Source organism: Cupressus sempervirens, chromosome 2 (assembly GCF_028749045.1).
Source record: "Cupressus sempervirens isolate cs-2001-9-10 chromosome 2, ASM2874904v1, whole genome shotgun sequence".
Classification (NCBI taxonomy): domain Eukaryota; kingdom Viridiplantae; phylum Streptophyta; class Pinopsida; order Cupressales; family Cupressaceae; genus Cupressus; species Cupressus sempervirens.
The window spans coordinates 503,699,895-503,722,558 of NC_143119.1; the positions used below are offsets into that span (position 1 = coordinate 503,699,895).

At 40.1% G+C, this 22,664-nt stretch overlaps 1 protein-coding gene across 2 annotated transcripts in view; it reads left to right on the forward strand.

Annotated features, from left to right (window-relative positions):
• Window positions 1-950: 950 nt before the first annotated feature.
• Window positions 951-22,664, forward strand: part of LOC149573202 (Nitrilase/cyanide hydratase and apolipoprotein N-acyltransferase family protein) — a 125,551-nt gene continuing 103,837 nt past the window's right edge. The window contains exons 1-2 of one of the 2 annotated variants that reach the window (XM_089814377.1): window positions 951-1,319; window positions 2,590-2,706. In XM_089814377.1, the coding sequence (XP_089670503.1) occupies window positions 1,059-1,319; window positions 2,590-2,706 (378 nt within the window). In that variant the 5' untranslated portion in view covers window positions 951-1,058. The remainder of the gene's footprint in view (window positions 1,320-2,589; window positions 2,707-22,664) is intronic. The other variant, XM_089814378.1, reaches the window with a different exon arrangement.

A 22,664-nucleotide genomic window follows, 5' to 3' on the forward strand; every position in this document is an offset into this window, starting at 1 on the left:
TAATGCTATGGTTAGGTTTAAATTTTTGGTTATGATCTTATTAAGGATTACGATTTATTGTTTGGGCTATGATAGGTTTAAAGTTAGGATTGGGGTTAGGCTTGATAATAAGGTTTAGAGTTACAATTATAGTTATGTTAGGGGTTACATATTGGTTAGCATTATGGTTATCATATTGTATGCAAAAAAAATCTGCTTACTTCTTTCCTCTAATTAGCCTTCAATGTCTCTCCAACCTTCCCATACTGGATGCAAAAATATCTACCTTCTTCTTTCCCCTAATTAGCCTTCAATATATCTTTGGCGTTCCCATTGCACCCTATGGTGCGATTGCCAGTTCTAATTGGTTGATATAGTTTATTTAACAAAACTCATTCCAATAGTATATAGCCTATTGACAAACACTAACAAAAATATAAGTAGCTGTCAATTGAAGCTGGGAAAATCAACTAACTACCACAAATGACTTATTGTGGGAGCTTTGCTTCTGAATTTTCTTTTTATGTAAGAAAAAGAAGCAACTCCAAGTTTTCATCATTTTCAAATCCACACAAATAGAATCCCTTAAATATATAGGCAATTATATATTCAAACACAATGCATTATTTTGAAAGGACAAAGTTTATTAATGTTTATTAATGGCAATCCTCATTATAAGCCTATGCAAGCAAAATAAGTAATGTCAATTTAAGTGTAGCCTTCTAGATAAATTTCTATTTTGATTTGTGTATTTTCTTTTTAGAAAATTTTATGATTATGATGCTGGACTCAATGATGAGAGATTTCTACCCCGTTAAAAAAAAGCAAGTTAAAATCTGACAATTTTCAGAAAAGAATATATTTTTCAAGAAGTAGGCGTATAGCTCCCACAACTAAAGAATCAAAACAGTAATTGATTAAATTTTATCCGAAAAAAAATCTATATGCCCAAAACTAACTCTAAAAAGCATATCGAGTAAGTTTGGTCATTTGAACTCGGAATCCCTTTCGCTATTGGTAAAAATATTTTACGTCCATCGACGGCTAAATTCGCATCAAACGTAAGCAATGCCAGCAGAATGAGAATTCTCACATCTACACAGGCTGCCTTTTTCTCCTCTACTCTTAATTTTCATTTCACCAGATTTGTATCGTCAGCTTTACCAGCAAAATCTCCTCTTCCGTATTTTAGCCACATATCTTCTCATCCGCGGCTCAGGGCAGCCAAAACAGTCAAGTTCCCACAGTTAAAATATAGTCGGAACATCCGAGCAATGGCCAAACCAGAAGATGCCAGAAAGCCGCCAGCTTTGCCTCTGCCTCCGGTTTCCTCCACAAAGGTACCATCAATTTTTTTGCCTTTTCCATTTTTCAATAAAAGCCTTTCACTTGATTGCAAAAACCTTTCGCCTAATTGCCTCGGCCAAGGTATCCTATTTAATTTAAATTTACCTCTGTTTTGCATCCCAGGGCTATCTCTTGGATTAAATTTTACTTCACTCACTGGCCTTTACTGTAAACTGTCTAGATCATTCACTGGACTTTACTGTAAACTGGTAGATCCTAGCTGTGGAAGCTTCCGTTAAACTATTTCGAAGTTTTTCTTTCCACGTTTCGATTCTCGTACTATATCGTCAGTAGGAGGAATATCATGTTGAGTCAATGTGAAGCCTTTATCAAGATTACTTCAAATTCGCTCATGAATTGCTCCTGAATACTGTACCCTATCCGTTTCCAGCTCTTTATCATATCACTTGAATTTGAACTCGGCGTGCTGTCATTGAAACCACTATCTTTTTGGCTTTTCAGAGGTCCTTTCCTTGGACTATGCTTATTTATTGGTATAACTTTTTCCCGTTATAGCTATATATATTTTTTGGGTTTAGTTAACCGCTTTTCTTGGTCTGTGAGGGTTGAATCCCCTGGATTGGCTGCACCTTTGGGATTATGAACGTGTAAATGGCCTTTAGAATGAAATTTAGGTCTCTGGAGCTAAACTTCTAATAATTTACTGCCTGAGCAGGGCGCAATCGACTCTTTACATTTAATTTTTCATTGGTTTTGATAAAGAATGCATTCTGCTCATAGACTGCAATGCCCTAGTAAATTTGGTGAATGTTTCTGTGCTGATAAATTTAGCATCACTTAAATTGAGGTTATTTAGCAATAGAATATGTTTGATGAAAGTAAGATATTTTTATATAGATCTTAGAAGCACACCTTCACACTAATGCTCGTTGTGAAATTCTAAAGCAGTGATGAATATGTTGGATTTGATCTGATCGAAAGCCCGTAGAAATTAGAAGACATTTTTTACCATACAGAGAAATTTGGAATTTTATTTTCCAAAAATATTTGTGACAGGTTTTTTTCAGAGTTTATCTTCACTAAAGGGACTGGAAGCTTAAATTATCTCAATATTTAAATTTCCGTCATAGAGTGCCGGTGTTTTTATAGTCTAGATCCGTATTTTTGTATTTGGGGTAGCAATTTAGGCAGAATTATTCCTTGGGTTTTCGGCAAGTCTATGGACTAAGGAAATTTTAAAAAATTATCTTAAGAATAAATCTTTAACTGATGTAAGTCTTTTTATTTAATGCTTTTTTGTAGTTCAAGATTGCCTTGTGCCAGTTATCTGTGACTGAAGACAAGGAGAGGAATATTGCTCATGCTCGTGCTGCTATAGAGGCTGCGGCTGATAAGGGTGCTCAACTTGTAGTGTTGCCTGTGAGTTTTCATCATTTTATTCAATATTTTTGTGTAAATGACTATTTGGACTTGATGAATAATTGTAAGTCCGTAATTAGTAATCATCAGGTGCATCTCTGATGATAAATTTTAATACACAATACTGTTACACATGGTCATCTACCTTCTTTATATTGCTTCAGAAATCCATCATCAAGTTTAGAAAATCCATCAAGCTTAGAAGTCATGCCCTAGGTTTTCTGTTCATTTGATTGGCAAATACTGCTTTAAAGTTATAAATTATTTTAGCAAGGCTTGAACCTGGGTTGTCATCATGACAATGCTTCCGTTTATCACTAGATCATGGCTATTTATACCTTCATCAGCACATCGTTTATATTGTGCATGACTAGAATAGAAAGTTAATTCTAAAAGGGGCTTTGTCATTTAAGACTTGCCCTGTCATTGAAAAGTGCTGGATCTGGTTTGGGTACGCAGGTTTAGTATGTGTATACAACAATTTCTTTTGGAGCTTTGAGTAGTTTTGGGTTTTATATACGTGCATGCATGTGTGCATATTTTACTTAGCCTTTTGTTGGTTTAAAAGATTTATCGCCTAACTCTATATTGTCACGCCCTCACAATTAACAAATGTAACCACAGTTGACTCAAACTTAAAATAACCATTTCATGATTAATTCTCTGCTTATTTTTAAAGGTGGCAGATATTTGAATAAAACAACAAATATCTCTAATTTGTTTTAACCAGAAAACAATGTAAGGTTGGCTTTTAACCAGAAAGCTTGTAAGGTAAGAATCATCGAAATGAAATAGAACTAAGAAAAATTATCAAACTACAGAGCATCACGACTCAAGTTATCAAAGATAACCACTTCAACAACAACATGCAAATTGGAAAGGAGACATTTCAACATCAAATAATCATTGTCAATCTCTCATGTGAATACATCATAATTCAAAGATCATAGATGCAAAAACTCCAGCAAAGTATTTTCATTGAAATTCCAAACATTTTCAGTATATATAGAGAAAACCAAAATATCGATTGCTTTTGTTCTTAAGAGTAAATCAAAGTTTGTCCAAAAAACTTCACATGCCCCACTATTTAAACATATTATAAGAAAACGGTTTCTGCATTAAACGTTTTAGAACTAAGTCTTTGAAACTGTCGTAAAGAGAATAAAACTTAAATTATGTAAACCTTCAAGTTTAACTCAATGCTTCATTTCCTGGTCCACGAACGTTCAAGTTTTCAACACCTGGCCACTTGCAATTTCTTGATATTCTTGCGATATTTCTTGTGCCTAGTAACATAAGTTGTGATGTTTTTGTTCCCTGGTCTAGTTTTCCACTTGGTTAGCTCATGGTCAACCTCACTTGATTCTCGGTGAATATTGGTGATATCTAACTCACGCGATTTCGTGATGATATGCAAATTACTCAATTTGGAGAAAATATCTTTGCCTATTTCATCACAGAATAATTCTTCAAATTGCCTTTTAATTTCTACCAATGTTACACCAGTACTGGGGTATGTCGGCACGCTAGGACGAGTTTTTGGGACGGGGGAAAATGGACCTCATTTTTGGTATTTCGGGGGAACGACTGAGGGATGGTGCCAAGGGGAGGATGTGACAGGGAGGGTTGTTGTATAGTATATATATAGATGAACTAGAACCATTGAACATTCAACATAGTAACATATTACATACCCAATAATAATAATAAAAAATAAAAAATAAAAAATAAAATGGAAATCCAAGTACCCATTCCAGCGGCAGCATGGTTGCGGAATGGCGGAGTTGTGGGTACTTGGGTACGCAAGTACACAGTGCAGGAACGTCTCGGGGATGGGTATTTCGAAGTTTGGGAGGGGGGTTGCGAGTCCCAGTGTTACACTGATTTCTATAGACTCCTTGACATTCTTGTCAAATCCATCAGTTAAATCTACTTCCAAGGTATCGAAATAATTTTTGATGTCTATTGGGTTCCTAAAATATTGCTCTAGGATTCTATTGATATAACTTATACAATGTAAAGAACCCCGCTTTTTCTAACTCTAACAAACATCAAATTGCTTCACTTTTAGATGTTTGACATTTTGTCAAACACTTTGTATGCAAGCTTTATCCCGTTGTACTTTATTTTTCAGATTGTGTTCTTTACTTTTGTAGGCTGCAAATACATTATTGAATGCTTTTGACAATGCAAGGTTGTTATAGAAATGATATACTAGCTGTTTCCCATCTTTGACAAACATTTACATGACTGAAGTTAACTATTACAGCTAATAAACATAAAGACAAACACTTGCCACGCATCCCAATATATGCCTACAATCACTAGGCCTTTTTACAAATACTTGTCATGCATACTAGTGACTGAAACACATAACTACAACATGGCATTTCATCAAACAGTTGTGGTGCAACCTTATAACTCCTTATTTCAATTCCAAAACATTTACAGTGACAACTAATAATGTTTGCAACTCTGAAATTTAATTACAATATTGTTTGTGAATAGATTTGTCTTCTGATGCAGGAGCATCCAGAGGTATAAGGGCAATCCCGTGTCACCCAAAAAAATGTATTTAGACTTAGTTTCTGTTTCATGTCTTTTTATTTTTGGATACCCATTTGGGTCAAATAAAGGTTCCAACTCTCACAGTTCAACTATCAGTGTGCTAGAAAATCTCGAAAAAATAAGAGCATGCAATTTGGCCATCATTTTGGTGACCTAGAAGGTGTGAATTGGCCGGATGAATGTAATTGTGATTTAGAGCATTCCAGAAAAAGAATCAGGTCAAAAGGCCCCACGGTTTGAAAGTTATTGCAGTTTTTCGGGTTTTGGAGACCTCCTAAGAATGCTTCAAAGTCAGGTTTGGGGCATTAAATGACCTCGAAAAGGGTCGAAAAATGGGGGACGAGCGAAGCTTGTCCATAGGGCTATAGAGCGCTTCGAGAGCTTTCTGGAAATGTAAACGGTTCGTTAATCGGAGCTACGGTTCAAAAGTTATGTCTCTTGGAAGTTCGGTTACCATTTCTTGATTCTTCTAGATTTGCACCGACTTCTAACGCAGCTTCTGGAACCTTCTATTTGGTCGGTGGATGCCTACCAGCACTTTCTAGAATGTACTCCTAGTCCTTAACCCTCCGGGGTCTATTTAAGGAGATTTATGGCATTGTAAAAGGCAGTTCGGAGTGGAGTTTGAGAGGAGGTACTGAAAGGAGAAATTATCTCCAGATTTATGCTATTGTAAGCCCTTAGGGCATGTTTTGAAGTTTATTTTCACTGTACTGTTTGTACTAGCTTATTTTCTCAGTTAATACAATTTCCCTTTTTTGTTGTGTCCATTCTGTTCTTGGGTTGTGTCCCCATCAAGTGGTATCAGAGCTGGTTTTCCTGAGTGTGTAGACAGAGCGCCGACTGTGAGGCAGTTTGCACCAGGATTGTGTAGTTGTGGGTTCGAGTTAGAAGATGCCTCCACGAAGAGAGCGTAGCGGAAGGGCCAGAGCTATTAATCCTGAGGAGGTTAGAGCCCTCCAAAGGCAGGTACAGGCATTGCAAGAGGAGCTCCGTAGAGGAGCAAATGTTGCCGCAGGTGACGACAGTGAGGATGACAATGAAGAAGAAGTAATTGGACCAGAAGGGGAATTTGACGGAGAAGTTCTGAATCATGCAGAGGAACGACTTTTTAGGGCCATTACTAAGTTTGGGAAAAGACTCACAATTGAAGTGGGTGTATTTTCAGGAAATCTGAAACCAGATGAGTTGATCGATTGGATCAATGAACTGAAAGAATACTTTGAGTATGAGGATATCAGGGACCTAGATAGGGTTAAGTTTGCAAAGGCCAAACTGAAAGGCCATGCCAAAGTCTGGTGGCAAGAGGTCCAATTGGAAAGAAACAGAAGAGGAAAGGAGAAGATCACAAGATGGGATCGCATGGTGGACAAATTGAAGAAGCAGTTCATTCCTGTGGACTATGAGCTTGATTTGTTTAAGAAGATGCGTGGGTTAAAGCAAGCAGGAAGATCAGTCCAAGAATATACAGAGGAATTTTATCGACTCTTGATTAGAGCGGGACATGCAGAAGCAAATAAGGAGAAGGTTGCTCGTTATATCAGTGGGTTGCGACCTAGCATTCAGGAGGAATTAAGTCTGGTAAGAATGACCAGCGTTAAAGAGGCATACCAGTTTGCCCTACGAGTTGAAGAGAAGCTGAATAAAAGGTTTGAAGGAAGACAAAGAGGGCGCGGTCAAGGAGGAAGGGGAAGCGGTAGATCATCTGGAGGCCGCAATGAAACCCAAAAGAAAAATGAAGATGTGGGTACTAGCAGGAACCAGAGGAATGAGGGTTTCAACCGCTCCCATGATCAAGACTTTGGAAATCAGAGAGGAAGAGGTAGAGGACGTGGACAAAGAAGAGGAGGCTTCCGTGGTACCTGTTTCCATTGCAATGAAGAAGGTCATCGTGCCTTTGAATGCCCTCAATGACAAGGAAGGATAGATAGGAGAGCTGAGGGCCAAGCTAGGGTTGCTCATGTGGATGAGGATGCACAATCATCACATTCAGAGGATGCAGAAAGAGGAGAGACCTTGGTAAATGAAAGAGTCCTACTAAGTGGTGAGATTGAACCAGGACAACGGAGGAGTTTGTTCCGTACCAGATGCAAGTGTGAGGATAAATGTTGTGACGTGATCATTGATGGTGGTAGCATTGATAACTTGGTATCAGAAGAGATGGTCTCTAAGCTAAAGCTCAAGAGGGAGAAACATCCCCAGCCCTATTGGATTGCTTGGGTAAAAGATGATCATAAGGTCCTGGTAAGTGAACAATGTTTAGTGAAATTCAAAATTGGGAGTTACCATGATGAAGTTCTCTATGATGTTATTTCGATGGATGTTTGCCATCTATTGTTGGGTAGGCCATGGCAGTTTGATAGACATGCAGTACATGATGGACATGCAAACACATACTCTCTGACAAAGGATGGAGTTCGCCACAAATTGAAGCCCATGAAAAAGGTAGGTGAAAAGGTATGTAGTAGTGCTAGGATTTGTCTTGTTGATGAAAGGAAGTTTTTAGATGGCATGAAACATCAGCATATGTGCTATGCTTTGATTCCTAGGAAAGATAAAGAAGGTAGTAGTGAAATACCAGTTGAAGTTTCAGATTTACTAGGGGAGTTTGGAGATATTATCTCTGATAATGTTCCAGATGGATTGCCACCAGTAAGGCAAATCAGTCATCAGATAGATCTGATTCCAGGAGCTAGTTTGCCTAACAAGGCTGCTCACAGGATGACTCCTATTGAAATAGAGGAGCTAAACAGACAGGTTCAGGAGCTATTGAGGAAGGGCTTGTTTCGAGAAAGCCTGAGTCCATGTGCAGTACCTGCAGTACTCGCACCAAAGAAGGATGGAGAGTGGAGGATGTGTACAGATTCTCGAGCTATAAATAGGATCACCATCAAGTACTGGTTTCCTTTGCCAAGGATGGATGATATTATGGACTGCTTGAGTGGAGCTCAGTACTTCACAAAGATAGATCTGAAGAGTGGTTATCACCAGATACGGATTCGAGAAGGAGATGAGTGGAAAACAGCTTTCAAGACCAAGGAGGGTCTTTATGAGTGGTTAGTCATGCCCTTTGGGTTGACGAACGCCCCAAGTACCTTCATGCGGCTCATGAATGAGGTACTTAAGAAGTTCTTGGAAAAATTTGTTATTGTCTATTTGGATGATATTTTAATTTTCAGCAAGACTTTGGAAGAACATTTACTGCATATTCGTAGTGTCCTTGAAAGGCTAAGGAAAGAGAAATTGTTAATTAATCTGAAGAAGTGTAACTTTGCAAAAAGGGAGTTAGTCTATTTGGGGCTTGTTATATCACCTGAAGGTCTCAAAATGGATCCAGAGAAGGTAAAAGCCATCTTGGAATGGCCTACTCCAAGGTCTGCTACTGAGGTAAGATCATTTCATGGTTTGGTTAGTTTTTATAGGAAGTTTATTAAGAATTTCAGTGGCATATGTGCACCCTTAACTGATAGAATAAGAGGGGATAGAAAAGAATTCAAATGGACTGCAGCAGCTGCGAGAAGTTTTGAATTGCTGAAGAAGAAGGTGACAGAATAGCCTGTGTTGGCACTTCCAAATTTTAGAAAGGTTTTCCAGGTAGATTGTGATGCCAGTGGCAGCGCTATTGGGGCTGTATTAAGCCAAGAAGGTAAGCCTATTGCATATTTTAGTGAAAAATTGAACGATGCAAAGAAGTATTCTGTTTATGATCAAGAGTTCTATGCAATAGTTCAGGCCTTAAAGAAATGGAGGCATTATTTATTGCCAAAAGAATTTGTTTTGTATACTGATCATCAGGCATTACAGTACCTAAATAGCCAAGGTAAATTGAATAAGAGGCATATGAAGTGTGTAGAGTTCTTGCAAAGATATACATTTGTGTTGAAGCATAAAAGTGGAAAATCTAACAAGGTTGCAGATGCGCTAAGTAGGAGACAGTTGTTGCTTACAGTAATGCAGGTTGAAGTAGTTGGGTTTGATGAACTCAAGAATTTGTACTCTGAGGATCCTGATTTTGCTGAAGTATGGAAAGCTTGTAAAGAACCTGTTGCTATAGATAGAACCAAGTGGTTAGACTATTTGATTCAAGATGGCATGTTGTTCAAAGGTAGTCAATTGTGCATTCCAAGGAGTTCCATGAGGGAAAATCTGATTAAGGAGAAACACAGTGGAGGGATGGCAGGACATTTTGGTCGAGATAAGACCATTGCCATTCTTAGAGAACATTATTTTTGGCCTCAAATTTCACAGGATGTGAAGAAGTTTGTACAGAGTTGCCAGGTTTGTCAAGTTGCCAAGGGGTTTAGTCACAATACTAGCCTATATTAGCCATTGCCTGTTCCATCAAGGCCATGGGAGGACATAAGTATGGATTTTGTTCTTGGATTGCCAAGGACACAAAGGGGTAATGACTCAGTATTCGTGGTGGTTGATAGGTTCTCCAAAATGGTACATTTCATTCCATGCCACAAAACTCATGATGCTGTCCATATTGCAGACTTGTTTTTCAAAGAGGTGGTAAGACTACATGGTCTTCCAAGGAGCATAGTTTCTGATAGAGATACTAAATTTGTGGGGTATTTCTGGAGGACATTGTGGAAAAAGTTGAGAACAGACTTGAAATTCAGTTCCACGCATCACCCACAAATTGATGGCCAAACAGAAGTGGTAAACAGAAGTCTGGGCAATTTGTTGAGATGTTTAGTTGGGGATAAGCCCAAGGGATGGGATTTGATTCTACCACAGGCAGAGTTTGCTTATAATAACTATGTAAATAGGAGTACTGGAAAATCACCATTCCAAATTGTATATGGGAATAGCCCAAGGACTGCACCAGAATTGAGGAAGATAGAGCAAGGGGAGAGGACAAGTGCTGAAGTGGAAGAATTTGCTGAACATATCAAGCGTCTACATGAGGAGGTTCAAGCACACATTACCAAGATGAATCAAGAGTATAAAGCTAGGGCTGATCAAAGGAGAAGACATAAGGAATTCCAAGTTAGGGATCTAGTCATGGTGCACTTACGAAAAGAAAGATTTCCAGCCGGTACTTACAACAAGCTGAAAATGAAGAAATTTGGCCCCTGCAAAATTTTGAAGAAACATGACTCAGGAAATGCATATGAAGTGGAGCTGCCAGATGATATTCACATTTCTCTCATTTTCAACATTGCAGATTTAACAGAGTATCATGATGATGGTGCAGATGAGGAGCTGGTGTTAGAGCCATGTCCAATTCCTGCTTCTAAGAAGGAGGAGATAGAAGACATTCTAGATCATCGTGTGGGTAGGAGTACCAGAAACAGGTAGTATGAAGAGTATTTGGTCAAATGGAAAGGACGACCGATTGAGGACTCAACTTGGATCTCAGCAGCTGAGGTTTCCCATTTGGGATTTCCTCTACCATTCATAAAGTGACAGGGTCACTTTTCAATCTACCTTGGGTGTCTAATGTAGGAGCATCCAGAGGTATAAGGGCAATCCTGTGTCACCCAAAAAAATGTACTTAGACTTAGTTTCTGTTTCATGTCTTTTCATTTTTGGATACCCATTTGGGTCAAATAAAGGTTCCAACTCTCACAGTTCAACTATCAGTGTGCTAAAAAATCCCGAAAAAATAGGAGCATGCAATTTGGCCATCATTTTGGTGACCTAGAAGGTGTGAATTGGCCGGATGAATGTAATTGTGATTTAGAGCATTCCAGAAAAAGAATCAGGTCAAAAGGCCCCATGGTTTGAAAGTTATTGCAGTTTTTCGGGTTTTGGAGACCTCCTAAGAATGCTTCAAAGTCAGGTTAGGGGCATTAAATGACCTCGAAAAGGGTCGAAAAATGGGGGACAAGTGAAGCTTGTCTATAGGGCTATAGAGCACTTCGAGAGCTTTCCGGAAATGTAAACGGTTCGTCAATCGGAGCTACGGTTCAAAAGTTATGTCTCTTGGAAGTTCGATTACCATTTCTTGATTCTTCTAGATTTGCACCGACTTCTAACGCAGCTTCTGGAACCTTCTATTTGGTCGGTGGATGCCTACCAGCATTTTCTAGAATGTACTCCTAGTCCTTAACCCTCCGGGGTCTATTTAAGGAGATTTATGGCATTGTAAAAGGCAGTTCAGAGTGGAGTTTGAGAGGAGGTACTGAAAGGAGAAATTATCTCCAGATTTATGCTATTGTAAGCCCTTAGGGCATGTTTTGAAGTTTATTTTCTCTGTACTGTTTGTACTAGCTTATTTTCTTAGTTAATACAATTTCCCTTTTCTGTTGTGTCCCCATCATCTTCTTACCAATATTCCTTCTAAAAGACTCACCTTTTCAAAGACAATATGAGGTCACTACAGTTGGGTATGTATGTGTTTATTGCTTCCCTCTGAATTGCATAAGGTACAACTCCATTGTTGGATTTACAATGAATCCCTAATCTTAATAAACATTTTACTTTTAACCTGAAAGCATAAAGGCAGTCCTACTTATTCTTAGATAAGTGACTTCAATAAATGTAATCTTGAACTAATCATATGAACTCAGAGAAAGAAGAAGGCTTTTTCAGGTTCTCATGAAAATAAAAATAGAAGTACAACTAAATGACAACAGTTGAATTTCAACCATAAATATATCACATAGTTACACTGCCCTGCGAGACGGGGGGACGACGGGATGGGGGGACAAGTTTCCGAGACGGGGGGGGATAGAGGGGCCTTGATTTGGGGAAGGCGGGGGGACGACGGTGGGAGGGACAAGGGGGGTGAGGGGGGGAGCAGGGGTATATACTATACATATGTTACTTAAAAAGCTAGTTATGAAAAGATGTACTACAATTATACAATATAATTTGATATAATCATATAAAGATGTAAAAAACAGTAAACTTAAACAATAAAAAATTAAAATTGAACATTGCATTGAAGTTTTGAACTGGAACATCATGATTCATGATCAAATGACAAACAATGAACATTGACATTGAACATCAGCAAATAATAGTCTATATATCAGTCTTCAGATCAATAGTATGAGTATCTAGATTCTACTATTTAGAAGTAATCAATGATCATATGTGTCATGAATCATGAGTCATGAGTCATGACATAAAGATGATTACAATAAGTATCATGTGCCATGAATCATGATATCAAAATAAGTATATAATATTATAATGCAAACAAAAATTACAAGTCTCCCTACACCCACAATAAAGGAGACTCCGTCGCGTCCCCCTGCAACCACACCGGAGACTTCTTGCCGTTTCCGGTGGAGGTGGCATCGCTCGAAATGCCGAGACGACGTCCCACCGTCCCGAGGATGTCTCCGTCTCCGAGACAGCCCAATTTTGGGGGGGGACGCATCCTCGTGTTACACTGCCGATATTCATAATGATAAGATACACATGCAGGTAAACATTCTCAAAAGAACTATACCATTCATCAATATGAATACAAAAGATTCAGATCGCACTACCATCTTTTACTATTATTAGAGTTCGAAATGCTGAGATAATTTCATTCCGAGCATGTAAATTGCATTAGGTTCAACTTGTCAAAGAAAACAGAGATCAAAAACTTCTAACTCTAAAAACCATATTGTCTTTTTCTCATATCTTTTTCTAACCCCTATCTATTTCTAGTTCCCTATATAAATGGTTTTAAATCGTCAGAAGATGTCCCTGAAAACCTGACCTCTTGGCGATAGTTAAGACAATTATTAAAACTAAATAACATATGGAGGATACCTGTCCTCAGAGTTCAAGCGTATCGAGAAACATAAAACAAAGATCAATTAAACGGGCGTATTGCCACCTGCTTCTTCAGTTTGCTCCTCCTCTCCAATGGTTCCACATGTTAGCTTCCAGCTCCACTACCCACTTACCAATTCTTGAATGGCATTTGGACTGGGGTTTTTTAGGCTCAATAGTCTCATTTTCCAGGTGTCTTTGTCCCATCTCATCTTCAGGATCTGATTTGCATAATTGGGAAGATGAGCTGTACACAAACTCACATAGCCTCGACTTGCGCAACCTTCATGAAATCTGTTGCTGTAGGATTTACCTCTTCCTTGATCACTTCCATGGTGTTTGCGAAGGCTTTGTCCGCTATCTCCTTATCTTGATTACCTTTTTCGTACTGAGGCGGACCAATTGGATTAACGATTTTCATATCTTTAATAAGGCTGTCATACATGTTTTTGATTTCCTTTTTAATAGTATGAGCTTTGTTTTACTATACTGGGTAAATGGATTAATGCATACAGACAATAGATACGAACAATAGAATCCTTATATTATTCGCATATGCCAAAGACATTACATTATGCTTCATAAGATAAGATGAATACAATGCTTCCCGAAGGGGGTATAAATAGTTTCCGAAGAACCTTCCCAAAGGGGTCCGTTGGCTACATGACAATTACCGAAGGGCCCATTGGCTACATAACAAGAACCTTCTTGAAAGGGTCCGTCGGCTACATAACAAGAACCTTCTTGAAAGGGTCCGTCGGCTACATAACAAAAACCTTCCCGAAGGGACCCGTCGACTATCCAATATTTACCTACGACATCATCCCTCCAAAAGAAAAAGTTGTCTCCGAATGACAATTACAAAACAAAATACATTAACTGACTAACTTCAACAAGATAAATCTACTTTTGTCACATCACTTTCACATTTGTTCCGTGCCTGAACCAAACTGGTCTCTAGCCCATATGGCATTTGTAGCCACTGTCTCCTAAGTCAAGCTGACCGTGATAGCCACTGATAGCCACTAGTGCCGCTTTCTCTGCTTCCAACTCTAGGTCCATTGAGCCAAGTGCCGTTGAACTACCTTCAACTAGATGATCAACTCCTCCCGAGCTCTCTCCGCATCTACCAAGACAGCTTCACGGCCAACACCTACTCCAAGTGTAATACCTCTCTCGAAATGCTTGTTCCGTAGATCTTTCCACCTCTGACACACTATGCCTGCAGCAACTCCAAGTTTCATCAACTTGTCACACTTCCCACGACTGATATCCGCAACGACTGGGGGTCCAGGGGGCAACGCCCCCGGCAGGGTCGAGGGCTAGCACCCCTGCGGGGTCCTGGGGTAACGCCCCAAGTGCGCTCCTTGTCGCAATACAGGGCGGGGTCGAGGGGCAACGCCCCTCGCCGCCAAGACCAAATTAGCACTTTGAAACCCATAGAAAAATGCACGAAACACACTATTTCTGCAATTTCTCCTAATCCCACACTCTTTCTGGCAACCGCTGGTGCTTCCCCTTCCTTATGGCATCATCTAATACTCATTCTGAGCTCTTCTACTTCCTCTTTCTTGCAAACCCATTCGTTCCGTACGGCTGCGAGGCTACAGGAGAGGCTGGATGTATCAAGTATCCCATCCCTCAAGCTTGACGCCTTTAAAGTTCGTACATGATAGGTTGGGGTTGAATCCTCAAATCCGTACTGCACCTAGTCTTGTTCAAATTGTACGACATCCTGTTCTGACAAATTGAATCTTCACTTCCTTGCTTGGGAATCCGTACGGCTGCAGTAACACGAGAGCTCCAAACTCTGTACGGTGACTCCTTCAAAAACTCGTACAATGCCTAAAAATCGTATAGCAACCAATCTTCAGAAAATCCGTACGGTGAGCACCTTTAAATCTCGTTCAGTGATTTAAAAACCCGTACACTGGCCATGACATAATGAAAAATCCGTATGACACATAAAGAAATCCGTACGGCACACAGGCTTATAAAGCCGTATGGTAAAAGCCTTACAATCTCTCAAAAATAACTTTAAAAGACTGTACAAGCTGAAAGCCATACGGTGCATCAGCCTTCAGAAAACTGTATGGTGGACTTTCATCATTCTCTCTCTTTTTTTTTTTAATTTAAATTTTTAAATTTTAAATTTTTAAATTTGTTTTTTTTTTCACTTTTTGAACAACTATGTACAATATTTACATATATACAACACTTACAGTCTTCTTCTCTTAGTTGTTCGTCCAGGGAGGTGCGTTACTTCTTTCATGGCAAACATTCAACTTTGACCTATTCACTACATCGAACACTTCCTTTCCGTCTAGCATCCATTATTTTACTGCTCCGTTATCACCCACTTCTTGAATTTGATATGGTCCGACCCACTTAACTTTGAACTTGCCTGGCTTGATCTCATTCTGGCCATCATACTTTAACACCCATTTCCTTGACTGAAACCTGTTCAGTTTCAAGTGCTTATCGTGCCATGCTCTACGCCTGTTCTGTGTCACCTCCGTAGCCCATTCCTGCAACTGTTGCTCATCAAGTTTATTTAAGGTACACGATCTCTCCATCCGGTTTTCCATATCGCTCGGTTTGTTTCCGAAGCTCGATACCATGGACTCCGTCAGCTGCCCCTTCTAGCTGTCAATAACACGTCCACTCCGTACTGCTGCAACTTTTATTAAACCCTTATGCTTTGTTTCCTGTGCGGACCGTATGGTGTGTCTTCCTTGCTGTTGGCACCTTTCTACAATATCTGTGGTTCGACGTAATACTTTCTTCTTGCGCGGTTGTACAGTGGAATCTTTCCTTTTTTTGGGTTCGTACTGTATGTTCTTTCCTTCAGCTTCAGTCATACCCACCTTTCCTTCTTCGGCTTCTCTGTGTTGCTTCAAACATTCATTTCCTTCTTCGGCTTCTTTGTGCTCCTTTGGACATTCATTTCCTTCTTCTTTCTTACCTTCATCGACCCTTAACATATTACAGCTCGGAACGAGTTCGTAGTCCTCTATCTGCCAGTGGTAAAGACCGTTCACCGAATCTAGATAGTCGTCTATCAATCCTCCTTCCAACCGCAAGACTCCGTTTTGATTTGGTTCCATATTCTGCCTCCTTTCATCCTCTTCTTCTTCGGAATCTGATGATAGAGCTTCTTCCCCGACCATTTGAGTTTGTAGATCGATGACGTACTTTCGCCCTTTGCTTTCAAGTGATAAAATATTTTTCTTCCAATCGTGCTTCGCCTTGGCTTGTATCAGCCACCCCCGGCCCAGAATGACATCATATCCTCTCCGCTTTAGTGGGATCACGATGAAATCCAACAAGAATGGCTGTGTTCCAATCGTCACTAGCTGTGCTGTCAGGACTCCCAATGGCTTGATTCCATGTTGATCGGCCGTTAGCAACTGGAATGTAGGCGGCCATAATGTTGGCTGTCCCAACCTTTTCCAGGTGTCTTCAGGCAACACATTGACACCGGACCCTCCATCCACAATCGTTTTTGTCAATATAGTCCTGAGAATTCCCATTTCGACGACTGCCGGATGGCGTTCGGATGAGAGGGCTAACAACATTGGATCTTCTGCACTTGCGCCACTTTCCTTCTTCTTTTCTTGCTCTACTGGTTGCTTAGCAATTAGAACTATATTTGTGAGTGTCGTATGGAGCTGAGGCATAGTGAGCAATAGATCATTTATCCTGATGGGTACCTTAGCTTGCAATATTTGTCGTACAATGTTCTGTTCTGCGCAGTTCCGTACGGAGGTACCAGGCGTGTCCTTTAGGTGTGCCGTTTCTACCTGTGTTGCTCTCTGGATCTCTGCGCGAGCTTCCTCCAGTCTCTTCTTTTCCTTCGTCGGATTAGAGTAGAGCTTTGCCTGCTTCTAAGTGATTGCCAGGACTTCTTCCTCGTCCATCCCGACAGTAATCAAGTTTACTCCAGACTTTGGGCACTTAGCATCGTCATGATCGCTAGGTCCACACCATCAGCATAGCAACTTCGGTGTGTTCGTCGTTGTGCACTCTCGGGCAAAGTGACCCCATAGATTGCATGCGCAGCATTGAACTATTGGCCGACCATTCGCATCATATTGAATTCGACTCCTTCCGCCATTATTGTTGTTACCGGTATTGTTGTTGTTGCTATTGTTGTTATTGTTTTGACTGCGCCGGTTGTTTCTGCGCCTGATGTGGCACCTTCCGGACTAGTGTTCCTGCTCCCTCCTGACGCGGACGCTTCCTGCGTGAGGAACACTTGCTATGGTGCTCTTGATTTCAAGTTGAAAGGGCATTTCTTTACCGAGTGTCCTAGAATTTGGCAGAGCTCACAAAATTGATCTTTCGAGCAGGATCCCTTCGTATGGCCTTCTTTCTTGCACTCCATGCACCATAGCTCATTGCCCTTAGTCTCCTTCTTCATGTTCTTGAACTCCATCATCCGAATCATGTCCTTCTGGAGGGCACGAACCTTCTTGTTGCTGCCCTCATCATCATTGCTATCTTCTCCTAAAGATGCATCGTCATTTGAATCAGACGAGTTGTTGTTGTTGTTGTTCTTTGTCTTCTGATCACTTTCGAGGTTCATTGCCCGATTGTACGCTTCAATGTATGTTGATGGTGGCACGATCTTCATCTTCTTTCGTAGCTTCGGGTGAAGGCCTTTAATGAACCATCTCTTTTGTAGCCCATCAGCCGGCTTATTCTCCATTTTATTGATCAGGTCCTTTAACTTCTTGGCGAAGACTCGGACTGTTTCATTCTTCCCTTGCTTAGTATTGAATATCTCCGCTACAATCTCATTATCATCTTGCAATATTTGAAATTTCGCAATAAATTCCTCCTTAATATTATCCCAACTATTTAACTTTTGTGGATCTGTCTCAGTAAACTAATCAATTGCAACACCCCGTAGGGTAGCGAGAAATTGTCGGATCCATTCGTTTGTATCTGTTATGCCATTTGCCCTCCAGATCGTTTCACATGTTTTATAATGTCGGATCGGATTGGCGGTTCCTTCACCATCAAATTTAGGCAACTTTTCTTTTGGTCTTGCCATTATTACTAGATGTTGTGGGTTTTGTTGTGTACTTGCTCTGTTTTGCACTCCCGTGTTGTTCTGCACACCTGCGTTGTTTTGTACACCTGTGCTGTTCTATAGACCCGTGCTATTCTGCACACTTGCGTTGTTCTGCACACCCATGCTATTTCCAATACCTGTGCTGTTTTTGACACCCGCGCTGTTTTCAACACCCGCGCTATTTCCAATACCCGCGCTGTTTTCAACACTCGTGCTGTTTTTGACAGTCGTGTTGTTTTCGATAGTCGCACTATTTGGTGAAGGGTTTTTGTCAACCGAAGCTGTCTGTTCCAGAAGTATATCTCGGACGAAGAGTTCACTCCACGCTCGTGCTCCCTTGGCACTTCGAGCCGTGCGAGTCGATTGCCTTCCGTCTGGATTTTTTTCCCTCGGTGTATGCAGGTTCAGAAACTCCTCCCTTGCTTCTTCCGCCAAATCGAGTCGATGTTGAGTCTCTTCCAACAATTGTTTAGTGCTTTTGTGTCCGTCGGTAACTTGTTGAAATCTTAGTCTGCGTTCAGCCTGTTGTGCCAAAATTAAATTTTCCTGCGCGACGCGTATTTCGTCCTTTACCTTCAACTTATTCTTATTCTTATTCAACTGATTCGGCATTTAGTCTTCATCCGTCTGTCTGTGTACCAGGTCCATCGGGCAACGACGCCAAATGTTTTACCGTACTGGGTAAATGGATTAATGCATACAGACAATAGATACGAACAACATAACTCCTTATATTATTCGCATATGCCAAAGACATTACATTATGCTTCATAAGATAAGATGAATACAATGCTTCCCGAAGGGGGTATAAATACTTTTCGAAGAACCTTCCCGAAGGGGTCTGTTGGCTACATTGACAATTACCAAAGGGCCCATCGGCTACATAACAAGAACCTTTCCGAAAGGGTCTGTCGATTACATAACAAGAACCTTCCCGAAAGGGTCCGTCGGCTACATAACAAGAACCTTCCTGAAGGGACTCGTCGACTACCCAATATTTACCTACGACAAGCTTGAGCAATTGCGGACCCATATATAGAGCACTTCCATCCTATTTCTTCAAGACATAGAGCATTCTTGCATTCACTACCTTCAGGGGATTCTCGACTAGGAACTTAGCGACCACATATTGCTCTATTTCGGAAATTTGAGTAACCATTGCTTTCCATTTTTGCTTTGGCTGCTTCCTAGAGTGGCAATTGGGTTTGAACCTCTCCAAGCAAGGCTTCTGCATCTTTAAAGACTGTGTTGGATTCCTGAATGAACTTCACCCCACCCTTGGTTATTTTGTCAACCCAATTATCCATTGCAATTGCAATGGCTTTCCCTCGTTCCAGTTGGCTCAATAGTATTTTACTATCAGAGGAATTCGGATCAAAAGTTTGTGGAGCTTGCGCCAGAGGTAATGCTCCAAAACCACCAAAGGAGTCTATGTATTCAACAAGAGTGTTAATAATCTGTTTGATCTCTTTTTTCTCTTTGCCATCTCTCTGTGACTGAATCAACATATTCTGAGTAGAATGTTCCAGCTAGTGTTCTTTGGTTTCTCTGTTGAGCACCCCTAAATCCACTCCAGTTATTTCAAAATCACTAGTGCTTAAATTTGTGGAATCACCTTTGGGTTTATAGTGAGTGATCTCAGCAGTGACCCCCCCTGTTTTTGAGTTCGTGAACATCCTAGCGTCGTTCTTTGTTTTTTAAGACTTGGGAGTCTTGGTGGTATACTTGCTCACAATGTCCTTAATTGGAACAGACATAGGTATCGAGCTGTGCTTTTTAGTTACAGAATTAGTCAACCAATTGGACACCGCTTTTGGAGTTTCTTTCATTGATGCATCCTTAATTGGGGTAACCAACGTGTCCATCACCTGAGAAACAGTATCCATTGGTCCTTGAACCTGAAGTTCACTGCCCATGGACACGACATCTTGTTCTTTATCTTGGTCCAAATCCATTACGACGAACTCTTGGGTTGCCATTCCTGCACGCTTCTGAGCTTTAGTATTGGACCTGGTTTTGTGAACTATAGGCTGTTTATGATTAGGTCGGGGTTTGTCCCACGTGAACTCTCTTTCTCACTTGTATGATCAACTGAAAGAATTACATTAGCTATAGGGGAAGACCTTGGGTTTTTCTTTAGTCTTTCTGAGTGTGTACTGGGTGTTTTCTCTTTCCTCTTTTGCTTTAGCCAGACACTTGTGCATTCAATAATGGGCTTAATTCTCTGATTGATGTCAACCTCTTCACCTTTTGTCCAATTAATAATGGGCAATGTTGCTTCTTTCTAATTCAAATATTCTAGTTCAACAACCTTTGAACCATCTTCCTGGAACCCATGTATATTCATCTTCAATAAAAAAGAGATAATTTGAGACAGTGATAGTCTTGAGTGAACCCTTTTATTGACTTCTCTTTCATTGAGACACTCCTCCCAAAAATCTACAATGTGAGGAGAGGGTGTTATCTGCCCTTCTAAATCCAATGTTCTCCTTGTGAATCCCTTATTATCAAACCCTTCTCTTTCTTCGCAGAACTTGAAATCAAAATTACACAAATCGCAACCAATACTGATTGCATCTTTCATTGATCCACATGAGAGTTCATCCAATTTGATAGGGAAAACAATCTCCCACTTCTCCTTAGGAAGGTATCTATTTACTACAAAAGAAAGTTGTCTGCACACCTTTGCTAACTCAAAACAATCTGCAGCATACCTAGGTAGCCTTGTGGGTTCAACTTCAAAACCTCCTACTCTAATGTAAGTGAACCTGGGGAATTGAATGTACATGTTGCCATAGCTTCGAACCAATTGATAGGCTTCAAGGGAAATCCTCTGTTCTGACATGCTCGCTAATTCAAAACACAATTTACCCATGAACACATCATTCAACTTTTTGTAATCGAAAAGAACATGATCTTTCTGTAGTAAGACATAGTAGTTGTAGATAATCATGTCACTGGTCCAAGGTTCATGTGGGAGTGCTGTTAAATTTTGTGTGCATGCTAAGCAATACATTAGATATGAAGACATAAATAAGTCTTTCTTAATTGTTTGGGTAAGTTTCAATTGTTCTCTCAGTGAGCCAACAATAAACTCTCCCCAATCCATATACTACTTTCCGTCCAATATAATCTATATATAACCATACATCCATACCTCAAATAGATAAGCTTTAGCAGAACCCTTAATCCTGTGCAAAAGTAACACCAAATCGTGTATATAGGGTTTCATATGATCTTTGCTCAAACTCTTGGACAAACATGAACCTTCTTTATAGAATTTCTCTGTTCAAGTCCAAGCTATAGACACTACAATTTTTATCAGGAGCCTCATTGAACAAGGCTAGGGATTGGGTAGGAGTGTAATTTGAGGTCTCCTCAGGGATTTTGAAAACAGACATAATGGTTTCCCGGTTTACCAAGAGCAATACTTTACCATCATTTCCCCTAATGCATTTGGATTTGATATCATAATGTCTTACACACTTTAAAATTAGCTTAGGGCTCACAATGACCGGTGGGAAAGCAGCAGTTGACAACAAACCACTGTCAAGAGTTTCACCAATGAAAGATTCATCTACCCAACCACAAAATTTAGCCGGGATGGCTTCTGTACTTCTTTTAAGTCTGTATCCGTAATTAGGGGCTCTTTACAATTCATACTGTGACCACTACCAAACAAGTGCAAAGATGACCTCATAACTTCTTAACAAAGGATAAACAATAACACCCAGCTTATGTATAAAGGAAATTGCAGGGAAACAATACCTAACAGAGTTGGAAAAAAAATTACCTTGAATCAGTCGAAAAAGCCCAAAGAAAACTCCCTTGAACCTCTGTCCCTCACCTTCTCAATTGACTCCTTAAGAAGTTTAGCAAGTTGTCACCTTGAAAATGCAACTTTAAAACTGAGAAGTTAATTTATGGCAAATCTTGAGGAAGGAAAGGAAAGATTTACTTGCCGTGAACGTTAATGGATTTGACATCTTACGGCTGGTGAAATAAATAGTTGATTTTCATTATATTCACCTCCTACTTCATAACAATTGGCCTATGAGAAGCCCCTTTCATAGCTTAAACTGCCTGACATGCATTTATTACCTATTACCTCACATTTCAATGATTGTCTTTAAAGATTAACACCATCTAAAATGTCCCATCTTTCATGACGTCCTGCCACGTTATGGTACTTTATTACATGTTTCCCCAAACCCTCGACCACTTCATTTTATGATAGTACTGCACCTGTCAGTCCAACTCGGAGCATGGGGTCCATGACCATCAGTAACTTGGAGCATGTTTGCACTGTTGAACCTGTTTGAACCATTTTGAACCCGGTTCAAAGTGGTTCAAATGGTTCAAAGAGGTTCGAAAGTTCAACACCCTTCTAAGAGATAACTCAAAATACAATGGACATGATATGAAAGAGAACTGACCAACTCAAAGGGAAAGCTCGACAACAACCAAAGACGAGGACCAACTGATCTGAAAGGCATTTTGACTTTAGGAATTGGATGAGTGGTTCTGAACCATGAGTTTGATCAGAAACAAAGAAATTAAAAAGTTGACTACTAATAGCAGGGCT